At 38.6% G+C, this 12,672-nt stretch overlaps 1 protein-coding gene across 1 annotated transcript in view; it reads right to left on the reverse strand.

Annotated features, from left to right (window-relative positions):
• Nucleotides 1–12,672, reverse strand: part of TRPM3 (transient receptor potential cation channel subfamily M member 3) — a 256,280-nt gene that overhangs the window by 25,247 nt on the left and 218,361 nt on the right. The window contains exons 20-22 of the mRNA XM_065661504.1: nucleotides 9,696–9,824; nucleotides 7,438–7,689; nucleotides 1,859–2,033 (exon numbers count right to left, since the gene is read on the reverse strand). Of these exons, the coding sequence (XP_065517576.1) occupies nucleotides 1,859–2,033; nucleotides 7,438–7,689; nucleotides 9,696–9,824 (556 nt within the window). The remainder of the gene's footprint in view (nucleotides 1–1,858; nucleotides 2,034–7,437; nucleotides 7,690–9,695; nucleotides 9,825–12,672) is intronic.

Here is a 12,672-nt window from a genome sequence, read left to right on the forward strand (position 1 = left end):
AACAATAACATACCTACACTTACAGCTGGAGTTGAAACAATCAGGAATTTTGCTTTTCGTAAGACTCAGAAGTAATTATCCTGCACCTTTTTTGCGAGGTTTAAATGTTGGGCATCTGAATAACACCCAAGACTATCCCTGAATCCTCATGCAAGGGCATGGAGCCTGCCACCCTCTTTTCATACTTAAAACCCACACTTCATACAAAGACACTTTAGTTTCTTGGGTTTTGGGGTTCTAAACTATAATCAGCACTTAATTTTTAAAAACAAAAACAACCAACCACGACCTTTATATTCAGCCAATTACCATGTTTGTTGCACTATGAGAGTTACTTAGTACAATATCAATAAATGGCCACTTGTAGAGGGACAGACAGAATTCAGCTTGTGGAAGGAAGTCATAGTTTAATTGGATAAACCTTTATCACTCTATAATACTTTTGAAGCAAGATGAAATTTTACACCCCCAGCCATCATGCCTTTGGAATGCAATAAATTGTTAAAAGAAAAGAAAAGGAAAAAAAGGATAAAAATGAGGGAACCAGGTAAAAAAGATCAACTCAGTGAGAAGCTTTGTGGTTTTAGGTATTTGTTTACTTCCTTGCATGCCATGCTGCCTCTGAAAACAAAGTGGGGAAGTAAACATAAAAAAGAGGTTTCACCTGTATCCACAGTAATGATTCTGTGCTAACCAGGAGTACATAAATGAAAATGGGACTGCTGAAATACCTGCCATGGATACATATATGTCAGTCCATCTGAAACTCTTGTTAAGTTGGGGAAATTATTAGACATATAGATACATTTATTACCTTAACCAGCTCAGGAGAAATCAGTACCTTTTCCATTCAGACTTTGTCAATAGTGAACAAGAAGATAAATTATGAAAACACTGCCCTTTCCTAAGGTGGTGCATAGGATGAAAAGGAACATCCTAAACAGAGCTTTAATGGATGCCATCTGCCACTGGAAAAGGTACTTACTCCTAAATGCTGCCAAGGCTAATGCATATTTAAATGGGAATGATGAACATCAGTTGCATGTCAGTGATTGCTAAAGATACATTGTTTGTGATTTTTAGTTTGTGCATCTACCACATAATTTCTTATGACCTCCCCTCTCCTTTGCTGTAATGCACTGGGTAGCACCAGAAGGTTCAATTTAAATAGAAAACTGGCATTCTCCTTATCACCAGCCAAATGCATCCTCAGAGACAGTATATAAAACGCTAGCTTTTGTTCTATTTGCACTGATGTGAGCACAGTCATGCCTTCCAGTAAATAAATAAAGCAAAATTCTAATAATGTCTACTGTCCCTAAAGAATTGCATCATGTGGTTTAGTGTAAAGCTGGTAGCAGTGAGTAGGTGACAGAGAAAACACATTGGATTAGACACTCAAGAAGTGCAGGAGCTGAAGGTCTAATCCAGTATTACTAGACTTAACGATCAGTACGAAGTTAGGTAAAAAGTATTTAGGTCTAAAATCAAACCAATGGACGAGAAAAAAAAAAGAAGTGACTTTTTAATGTCCTAGGTACACCAAAGAACTCATGGTGTATCCCTGCGAAGATACCCCTGTCACCCAACCAGTAAAAAGGAACCATTTAAAACATTCTTTATATGCAAGATAATTTAGCATTACAGACTTCTGGGTAAATATCTGTGAAGTGATACCAGAAGCACATTTGGAAACTGACACCCCAATATTAGCTGAAAAAATATTTTTGGGACCATTCTCTGTGAAGAAGGAGTTCCTCTATCCTGAGCCATTTATTGAGCACACACACATGAAGGACATCATCTGATCAAAGTTGGGTACCTGACTTTGGAGTATGAGAATCATAAACTTGCTTACGGTCTATCTGGTCTGCAAACACTTCTCCATAGATCATCCAATAAGGCATGTAAAAAATGTTTTTCGCCAGCTTCCATGAAGGCTCCTCATTAGGGAAGAGAATAGCCTGTCTTGCAACACCAAAGCTCATCAGAACCACCAACATGATGATGACAAAGTACATCATGTCTATCATCTGAATGCAATGACAGGAAAGAAAGAGAGAAAGAGAGAAGGGACAAGAATTAGAGGAACTTATTTGTCCATATTCCTGTTATAATATGCTGAAACAAAAAAAGTTTATAAATCTTAGAAACAGAATTTTCAAAAACAAATTTGAAAAGCCATTCTCAGTTTCACACATAGCAACTTTCACTTTCAAATAAGTGAAGCAGTATTATTGTGTCTTTGGTTTTATCCAGTGTTGCTTTTAAAAACAATTTAAATGTTGTGCAAAGGCTTGGAAATACGAGATACCATCTGGCCACACCAGTTGCCTGAACAAGAATGTAGGTTCACTGGAATCAGCAGCCTGGCCTGGGCATGGCTCAAAAGACGATGTATTGTTTATAGGTACCTAGTGGAAACTGTATCAAAACAAAAGGGGTGACATGGATTATTTTATTTACTGGTAGCCATTGCCTTGGAGCAAAGGAAGGGAGCTGTGTCTAACATGAGGAATAATGGGTGTCAGAACAGCCTGTTACTGCAACAGAAGGGACACCATGGTGGTAACAGTGAGAAAGGAAAGCTGTGATACTGGCTGGACTAGAAATCAGCGTGGTGGGGGAGTCCGCCAAAGACCATATTTAAAAAAAAGTAATGCAGATAACACAGACACTCAACTGTTCTTCTCCACTGTTGGAATGTCTCATTAGCACATGCACAAGTTTAACCAGTGCTTGCAAACAGTGTCTACCCATTCAAAATGTTCCTGGAAAAAGTAGGACAACAATACTAGGAGGTGCTGAATAGAGGCTGAAAATTAGAAGATGAGCTGTGCTAGAAAAGACCTCCCAAAGAGCAGAGCAATGGACGTCAAGCAGGTACAGCAGAGATGCTTTATAACCCCAAATGATGGTAAAAATAATGAGAGTCCTGTTAGGTCCCTGGTAAGATCATAGACTTGTAGAATCTTAGAATGGCTTGGGTTGGAAGAGACCTTAAATATTCACTTCCAAACCCCCTGCCATGGGCAGGGACACCTTCCACTAGACCAGGCTGCTCAAAGCCCCATCCAACCTGGCCCTGAACACTGACAGTTATGAGGCATCCAAAACTTCTTGGGAAACCTGTGCCAGTGCCTCATCACCCCACAGTAAAGATCCCTTCAAAATCTTTAGTTACAGGCTTACCTACAGGTCTTCAGCTACAAAGCTTGTTACAACACAGTTTTTCACAGCTTTGGACGTAACTTTTGTTTCTGGCCAAAACTCAACCCAAAACTCCTCTAAACCTCAAAGTTCTGAATTTCAGTCTCTGCATTTTCTGTCTCAGCTGCATTCTACCTTTCCTGCTAGGCAGATGTGCAAGCAATTTGCACTTCAACTGGTGGCCTTATAACTCCACTGGGAACCTGAAGCAGCTCAGGAGTAAGGTTGCTCATGACAAGCCAGTAGAGGAGGATTCTTCAGTTTTAAGGCACAAGGAGAGAGACCTGAGGTCAAAGTAACACTGGGAAAGTATCTAAGAGAGAAAAGAACATAGCAGCATGCAAAAAAGGATATTCACGTATCTACTGAGAGAGAGGCTGTAGGAGAAATACATCTATAGGGCAGGGCTCTGGTAGGAGAGATTTAAGGAGCTGGAAAGAAGGACCTGGGGACAAGTGAAAAAAAAAGCTGGGAAAAACAGAAGTCTTGAGGTCCATAAAACCACATTAAAGCAAAAAACAAGCCAAGCCAAATCAAAATAAACCTCAACACCCCCCCCCAAAAAAACCAACAACAAAACCGCCCCAAATCTGGGACATGGGAGAGGAAAATAAATGCCTTAAAGAAAAAAACAGACAAGTAAATCACTAACATTCCTCTGTTACTCAGAGTATTAATCTTTCAAGAAAACCTGCTGGAAAAGGCATTCTGGTTCATTTTACCTCAGACAGCATCCTGAAATGGACAACCACATTTAATTCTTACTGCTTTTAGGGAAGGAATTTGGAGATAAAACCTGATTTCTCCTTTCTTCTCTGATGAAAACTTGTTTCAGGTAGAAATATATAAAGCGATATGATGCAATATAATACCTATTTTAAAATGTCATGCAAGTAAATAAACATAATGAGTATTTGGTGGCAATTTTTGACAATTTCTTAAATCCTTCCAGTGTTTTTGATTAGGAATTACAGGTTTGACCTCATGGTGCAAGAAATTAAATTTTCAGTGCTACGCTCTATTGAAGCTGCATATTAGCTTTTCCCCCCTTTGGTTGGGTATCCTAAAACCTTCGTAGCTTGACTGAAATTTAGTGAAGAGATGGGTGAATTTCTGCTGTGTCTAATGGACATTGTATCTGGCTCTTTGGCCTGTAGTGTCAAACTACGATTGCTTTTTTAACTAGGCAATGACCATTTCAATCATTCTGCAGAACTAATTAGTCACATTATTTAAAAACAGTGATGAACAATGAAACTGTTGGCGCAGTTTTATAAACTTATTTCTGTTTCCTCTTTTTTAATTGCACATAAGCTAAGAAAATGTAGACATGCCCACACAGTAAGGGAACTGATACACCTTGGACTCTCGACGTGCTACAGTGATTTCATTTCATCCCCGTAATTCTATCACTGTGCAGAGATTAGCAAAGCACATTACAAGGAACATATACTGTTAGTGAAACTAGTAGATAATAACAACCTTCACAATTCAGCTTCCTTCTCCTAACCTTACCGTTGCTTTATCCCATTGCTTTTAAACCACTCAAGCCCATCCCTATCTTTTGCTTAATTTCACTTACATGTTTGTTCATGATGCCCAGAGGAGAAACCTATTACAGCTACTTTGTTGGATACAATATAGAGGGAGGTGACGAGAAAGTTCCTTAACATTGTAAAGATGGAAAGAATCAACTTTTTCCTCCTCAGCCTAGAACATACTTAGAGTAGAAACTCATCATAAAAGTTCAGGCATTAAACATTGTCTGTTCAGGAACTCAAAAGCTGTGATGGGCTTACTCTGTAGAAACACGTGTAACACTTTGTAGTAATACGTATAACCAGCTTGATGTTCTCCATAGTACTGAATGGTACTTTCAAGACCATGAAACAAAAAAGACAGAACACGAGGAAGTAAATGGATACATGATATAAACAAAAATCCTCAAGGGAGCCCACTGTAGCCTGCAGCAAGCATGTACAACTCCCAGGGAAGTCTATGAATGATATAAATGGACTGGCCATTACACAGGGGAGTAAGCGGTCCAGAAAACAGATGTGAGAGGCAAATTTGTGTAATTCAAACCAGTTGGGCATTGCATGTGTGGGGAAAGTGGATGTGTCAATGTCGCTGAGTGGATGAATTATGAAAATCAACTACAGGAAGGCACAAAATAAAAGAACTTTCCTCCTTTAACCCACACCTTCAGAGTACTCTGGTAGCTAAATTAAACACCATCTGAGTGGGTGTTGGGACTACAGAGGCTGGTGAAGCTGGTAGAGTGAGGCTTGATTTGTTGTACAAAGGATGACAAAGGAATGGAAATGATATTATTTTGCTGTCTTTCTGTGTTGACCCCAGGAGAAAAATAAATCACTGTTAATACTATTAGTGAAGCTGGACTCCTTTCAGCCATCCAAAACACTGGCTACTCAAAGTTTGTTATTCATGGCCAATCTGTTTATTACTGAACTGTTTTTCAGACTGTCTTTGCTAGTACCACAACTCTGGAACTTTTAGTGCACAACACCTGTGAAAAATTCAACAGACCAGGAGGTTTTTTTTGGAGTTTTACACATTGTGTGTTGTGTACAACCAGATTCCCTGATGGAGGGACGTAGTCCAAGTGGGGCATGAAAGAAACAGATGATAATGCAGTGTTTTCTTTTTGGTATTTGGTCATTTGTCCTGCTGTCCTTTTACAGTAAACTCCAGCAAGAATTGTTGAGTATTTTCACCTCTGTACTCTGGAGCACTGCAAAATTCCTTGCAACAACACCCTAGTGGCTTCCCTGAAGGAAGGTAGCACACATCAAAATCCTGTTTGTAGGACATAATGATTCAATAACCACTTTATTTTGTGTTTTTCCTCTATCTTTCCTTTTTTTTTTTTTTTCCCCCCACTAAGCAACGGCTCTTCTGTCACCTCTTGGGTAGGAAGCCTAACTGGACGTATATTTTACATTTCAATTTTATACCTGCTTAGAATCACTGAGTGACTGAGCTCGTTGTGACTAATGTAACATCAAGGAGGGGTGACAGTTCATGCATTCATATACGCGCTCTTTTCCCACTATGGTGAGGAAGAAGGGTGGATACAAGTCCTATTTGGAGTTGTTGAGTATTGCCCACATATAAGTCATATAGCATATTTAGGAAAGTTAATATTCAGTTTACTTTTTTCACTGAATACCAGCTTCAAGGTTTTTTATTTTATATATATATATATATAATAAGTTTATATATGTATATAAGTTTATATATAAAAATATATAAAATAAGTTTATATATAAAAAAGTTTATATATATTTAAATAAATTTTAAACCCCAGAATGCATGAAACAGCCACAAATTACACAATAAATGCTGGATAACTGCATATAAAATGTGAGCATGTATATTAGCTACATGTGCAAGTACTCAAACATCATGAACATGCATCTGAAAACTCAGCCGTTTTCTTTAACTCATATGAGTCGAATGCTGCTTTAACTCATATGAGTCAAGTGCAACATTTCTATTGAAACATAAAAAGGTGAAAAGTCAGAAGTTATACATCTGGTAGCAATCTCTCTTGGTTCTTCCTGTATGTATGTACTATTACATAAATGTAATGTACATATGCATGTACTATTACGTAAACTGTTCATATTCCTGGCATGTCACGTACATGTACATGATGTGGCCAGAGAATAGAGGCTGCAGCTATGTGAATGGAGTCCTCATCTCACAAGAACACACCTGAACAAGAAAGATGGAAGAACATATTGACATGGAGCAGACTATAGAAAGGTCACAGTCTTAATCATAACCATTATCGATTTGAATATACCATGCCTATTAAACACACTTTGAGAGTCTTAAAGTACCAAATACTTTTTTAAGCTCAACAAACCTCCCTCATTCACAACTAGTTGAGAATTAGCATCCTTTGTATTTTCTTCAAATGAGGTACAAAGGTGTAAATGGGTGGTTTTGCTGTTGAAGAGATGTGAGATGTCAGAGAAAGACAAGTAATACATCATGTAACAGAACACAGAGAGTCTAATCCTTGGTTCTGGGAATCTATGATGAGGTTTTGATTCAATAAGGCACTGATTTCTAGCTTGCATGAAAATCCTGATGTGTAGGAAAAATACAGATAAATCTGCAATGATATCATTGGCAAAAGGCATTGAGTCAAGAATATGCTGGTAAAACATAAAAAGAGTACGCTACTTCTCTTACCATTTTCCCAATCATCATAACATATGGTCCCAAATACTTGTTTACTCCGAAGATGTCTAATAACCGTATATACCAATAAATGATGTTAACACAGTATATCACTCGTCCATCACTCCGCAGTGGCAGATCTTGCAGACGTAGCACCATCCCAACGGAGAACAGGAGGATAGCTATGAGGTCAGTAACATTCCAGTACTCCTGGAGCCAAACTTTCACTTTCTGCAACAGCTTCCCAGGCTCTGACATCAATATCTGAAGGACAGAGGGAACGGAGAGGAAAGGAGCTGAGCTGCCTTAATTTAAGCTTGAAGAAATCTATAGTAAACAGATATATGCCACACAGGCCAAAGGAAAGGTGATAGACTCCTATTGTATAAATGCCTCATACACTCTCTGATTTTTTTGAGAAATACATGCATATCTTTCTGTTTTTCAAATTTATTGACCCTACTTAGAATTTTGGTATAGAGGGAGAACTGTAGAAAGATAGTTCATCAGAAAATTAACATTTGAAGAAGCTGTAATTTTAAGAAAAAATATTCTAAAATGTGTATCAAACTGTCAAGAAATAATGAATAACCACTAAGATCTGGATTTAGCATTTAATGCAGAGAGATATTAGCTACTACTTGGACCTATTTTTGAAAATTAAGTTCCACAGCTGAGAATATAATTCACAAAAATAATTAATCTTAACTTATAATTTATCGTCATTCTATTTGCAAGATCATTTGGGAGACTTGATTGTTTTCCTAAATTACTGTTGAAACTATTCCTCAAGTGATTTCTATGAATAATTCGTAGCTTTTAGTGAGTTAACAAGCTGTTTGTTTTAATTTTCTAAATTTAGCCTGAGAACATTTGAGCAGACTCATACAGTTCCTTAAAAAGATGAATGCTATTCTTATAATTTTCTTATAATTCATTTTCAGAGTGAATTTTAGGCTTGTCTTCTGTGAACAATCTCCCACATCTGCTTAGAAATCCATTACGACAAATGTTCTTGATAAACTTTTGTGGAAAGGACAATTTGGGGTGAATGATTAGACAAAAATGGCACATACGATTCCTGCCAGCAGCCTCCCATCTACTGAGCCAGTGGTGCTTTGTCTCCATCAGTGCTGCAGAGTCCTTGTGTGGCTATTGCCACTGGTTTTCTTTTGGTTAGTGTAGTACTGTCATTATAGGCCACACAAGTAGTGACTTTTCCTCTTTTTCTTCTCTTTTATAATGTAGTTTACCATGCAGTGTTTGAAATCTGCCTTTGAAGTGGTTGTTGCAAGACCATTTTTAGTCTAGCCCTCAAAAGCATTTGCTTCAGAAAATACAAATGCAGATGGAAACAAATTCAGCCCAGGGGTACAAATGTGCTGTTTTAGCTGAGGTCAACAGGACTTGCACCCACTCACATCAGGGCTGAATTTGGCCTCTGGTGTCGTTGTGGAATAGATGTGCATTTGGCCAAGTGAAAAGGGCACAGTGGAATCTGCAAGTGGGAGAGACCATGAGGGGCGGATGGCAGAACGACTTCCCTCTGCCTACAGACCGAGTGCCACCTTAAATGCTGTCTCTGCTCTACGTGTGTGCGTTAGCATCTTTAGGGAGATGCATGCTGTTGCTTGACATAATTAGCAAAAATTTTTAAGATTAGAAGACAGAAATTCTCTTAGAAATGTGCTGCAATAGTCAACGTGGATTTGAATCTGCCCCCAGCTATGGCTGGTTTTACTTATATCCTTTGCATGACGCACTTGGACGTACAGAACAGCTGTAAATTTTGAATGAACTCTGTTTGGGTTGGGAATCTGAACACAGGTTTTTCATGCTATCGCCAGGTCTCTGTCTATTCTGTTACAGCATATTTCCTTGTCCTCTCCCTGAAGCAAACTTCAGTTTCTGGGCCACATTTCAAGGAATATAGCTATGTTTTGAGATGTATCAGAAAGCTGCCTCATACTTGTGAATGCTGTTAAACGTGCATCACACAGCAATTTGAAAAGAGAAATTCCATAGGAGAAAAAGAGAGACACTTGATTTTGAAATGAAGGAAGACAGATTTTTTTAGTGCTGTGTTTTTAATAATCCATCTGCTTTTCTGAAAAAAGGCAATTCTATGATAAACCTGTTCATAAAAAATTATCCTGAGAAAAATAATAAAAACAAATATTCAAAAAACATCCCCTCCCCCGAAAAAACCCAAACCCAAAACCAAAGCTATTTCTTTTTCATTCTGTCTTTTTTGGTTGGGATGATTTTACCTCTCTCATCTTCTCTATTCCCAGAGTGAAAATGTACGAGATGACAATCCATTCCTGTGTAGATGGCCAGCGATCCATCTTCACTAACACTATATAATTGAAAAGCATCAAGTAGCCTATATATGCCAGCTGTAAAGAAACAAAATGAATATCAATACTCACTATATTTATATAACTGACCCAGTTTCTTGGGTATGGTTTGATATTCCTAATTCTGCTGTAACCAGAGTCAAACAGACAAAAGAACAACCAGTGTTCTGAGTTGCCTGAAAATGCTCACATTAAATCGCATACAGTGTGTATTCTGCAACATATATGCACAAACGTCCTCTCCTCAAGCTACATCTGCCTCCCCAGTAAAATTTTATTGATGCAGTCACCATGGATCATCCCACACTGATGGGAAGTCTGATACCACTACCAAACTAAGTTACCTAACTGAGGATTTCTCCCTCATCTGCTTATAAAGCCATTACTCCTCCAACACTAGTCCTCTGTGTTTTTCTCCCTGTTCTAGGTTGACTCTGGCTTTCCAAACCCTTTTTGCACAATCCTTGCCTGTGGCCCAGAAGGTCCTGGGTGTTGCTAGAGGTCTTTCTACCCAGTGTGACACTGACCTAACCTATACTACATTTCCAACCCAAAATGTTGCCACTCCTACTCACACTGCTGCAGCAAGTAGCCAGGCATAGCCATATGTTCATTTGCATTATATTTTCTCCAAGTTTTTATGTGTAACTGTTTTGCCTTCCCGTCTCTAATTTGCCTTTCTTCTGACCTAACTTTTCATACAGTGGAAAGTGTAGGTTCTGTTTTTAGCTCTTTTCCTTTCTTTCTACATGCTGAATGTGATGAAATGGTCAGTCAAAAGATGACAAGACTGGCAAATTGCATCATCAAATTCATAAAACTCAGAGAAACCGAAGTGCCACACTGGAGCATGTACTTTAGCAAGGGTGAATGGCTGTGGCTGAGATCTGTGGTGGCCAGAATCCAACTGCCTGTCTAATTTGCCTTTGAAACAGCAGCCCTACAAAAAAAATGCATCTTAGCCAAATTTAAATCAGAGAAAATATGATACAGACCTGTGCATGAACATATTAGTCAGAAAAAAAGCGTATTCCATACACCTGTATTTCATTATGGGTTTTCTCTCTCAACCCCATGTTACCCACAACTATTGCGTACTTGGTGTCAGACTCAAGACAAAGCAACCACAGAGGGGCTGGAGACTTTTGGGTAGGGTTATTTAAGTGCTCAGTGCCTCACAGAACAGGATTTATAGTCCAGCTGTATTTGTTAGTGAACATCACCTCTGCTCTGTGTAAAAGCCACAGGGTTCTGGTTTCTTTTCCAGTTGCTGGTTTGAAGGACACTTGAGAGATTTCTTTACATTGGTCATTAACTATCAGTACAGAGAAGACAGTCAGCTGAAACACTGCTTCTTGTCTACATAAAACAGAGGAGGAAATGATCCCACTGGTCTCAGTTTGTGCATGATGGTGGATTGCAATGCTCATGTCTAGAGTCTGGTCTTCCCTTAACACTCCTAAAGGAAATGGAGAGCAATATTGACTTAGGTCAACATCTAGGGTGCCAGCTGAGTCAGCAGAAACTCTGTCTGGGAAGGCAGAACTGCACGCACACCTCCCTAACTGAAATTACACCTTCTACTATAGTAGTGCAAAAAGCCAGGTGACACTGCCACTAACATACCTCCTCTTAAATCTTCTTGATTATTAATTACAGCAAATCATACCAATTTGGTCTGACTCAGCAGTCTTTGGTGAGCATTTGCAGTTAGTATGGTAAAAGAATAGTGTCACTAACGTTACAAAGGTGTCAGAAATCACAAGACCCACCATGTAACTAAAGGATTTTTGTTACTTTTTTGTTTGTTTGCAATTAAAATTTACTGAAAATTGCTGAAAAATTTTGCTTAGGGAAAAAAAAAAAAGAAAAAAAGGATCTTGATTTAAAAATAAAATGATGCTGAAACTGCGCCACCTTAGCCCAAGGACCCAAGGAACAAGTCTTTCAGATAGTAAGTGACACCTTCCTTCTCCCTCCGTGGAACTGCAATTTGCTCCTGTCTTCCAGGAGGATGTCCTGATCAACACTGTGGTCAAACCTCAATACAGCTGCCCATGCTGGTACTCAAGACTCATTGAAAGTGGCTTTCAATGTAACAGTCAAAAACCAGACCAGAGTAGTTATGTTTTGAAACTACTGCATGTCCAGATAGAAAGGCTAATTTTATTTCTTTAAAAAAAGCTGTTTATTTCAGCTCATCTGCTGAGTCAAAATGTTGCTTACTCAAAGATCCCCACATTTAACCCACTCTTGTGCATTTTAAGAATGAAGATGGGTATAGCTAAAGATTAATAGCAGATAGGCAGTCATGGAATAATCAAATTATTTTACATGACATATGATAGCCATAAGTATGGTTGCTTTTTTTGAATGTAAAATTTGTAGGATTTCTTTTGCAACCTATGATTAGTACTTCTGCCTTTGTGCTCGTAAGAAGTGTGACAGGCTGTGCAATTTTAACCCTCATTTGAATGTTTTTGCTTTTGGCCTCCAGGAGTTTCTCAATATAACTAACTGGTCAGGCACTGCAGCCAGAATCCACCTTAATTTGCTCTTCAGCGTAGCCAAGATCCAGCTTTAGTAAGTGACCTTGATGGAGACCTGCCTCAGGACACAAAACTGTAGGAACAGGTCTAAATGGAAATGTAATATTGATCTTTTTCTCCCATTTCAGAATTGAGCTAACAGGGAGAGCCAGGATGCTTCTTTCTGTCTACAGTGTGAAGACTTTTCTGGTTCTGTATAATACATATTGCAACTGATAATGAGACTAGGCTGCTGATGAGCAATTTCTAGACTCATCAGCCTGATTAATGTTCAATGGCCACACAGTTCAGCAAGCAGTTATTCCAAGTTGCCAAACTGGAGCTATTTGCTAGCATAA

The sequence above is a fragment of the Lathamus discolor genome, chromosome Z (assembly GCF_037157495.1).
Source record: "Lathamus discolor isolate bLatDis1 chromosome Z, bLatDis1.hap1, whole genome shotgun sequence".
NCBI classification, from domain to species: domain Eukaryota; kingdom Metazoa; phylum Chordata; class Aves; order Psittaciformes; family Psittacidae; genus Lathamus; species Lathamus discolor.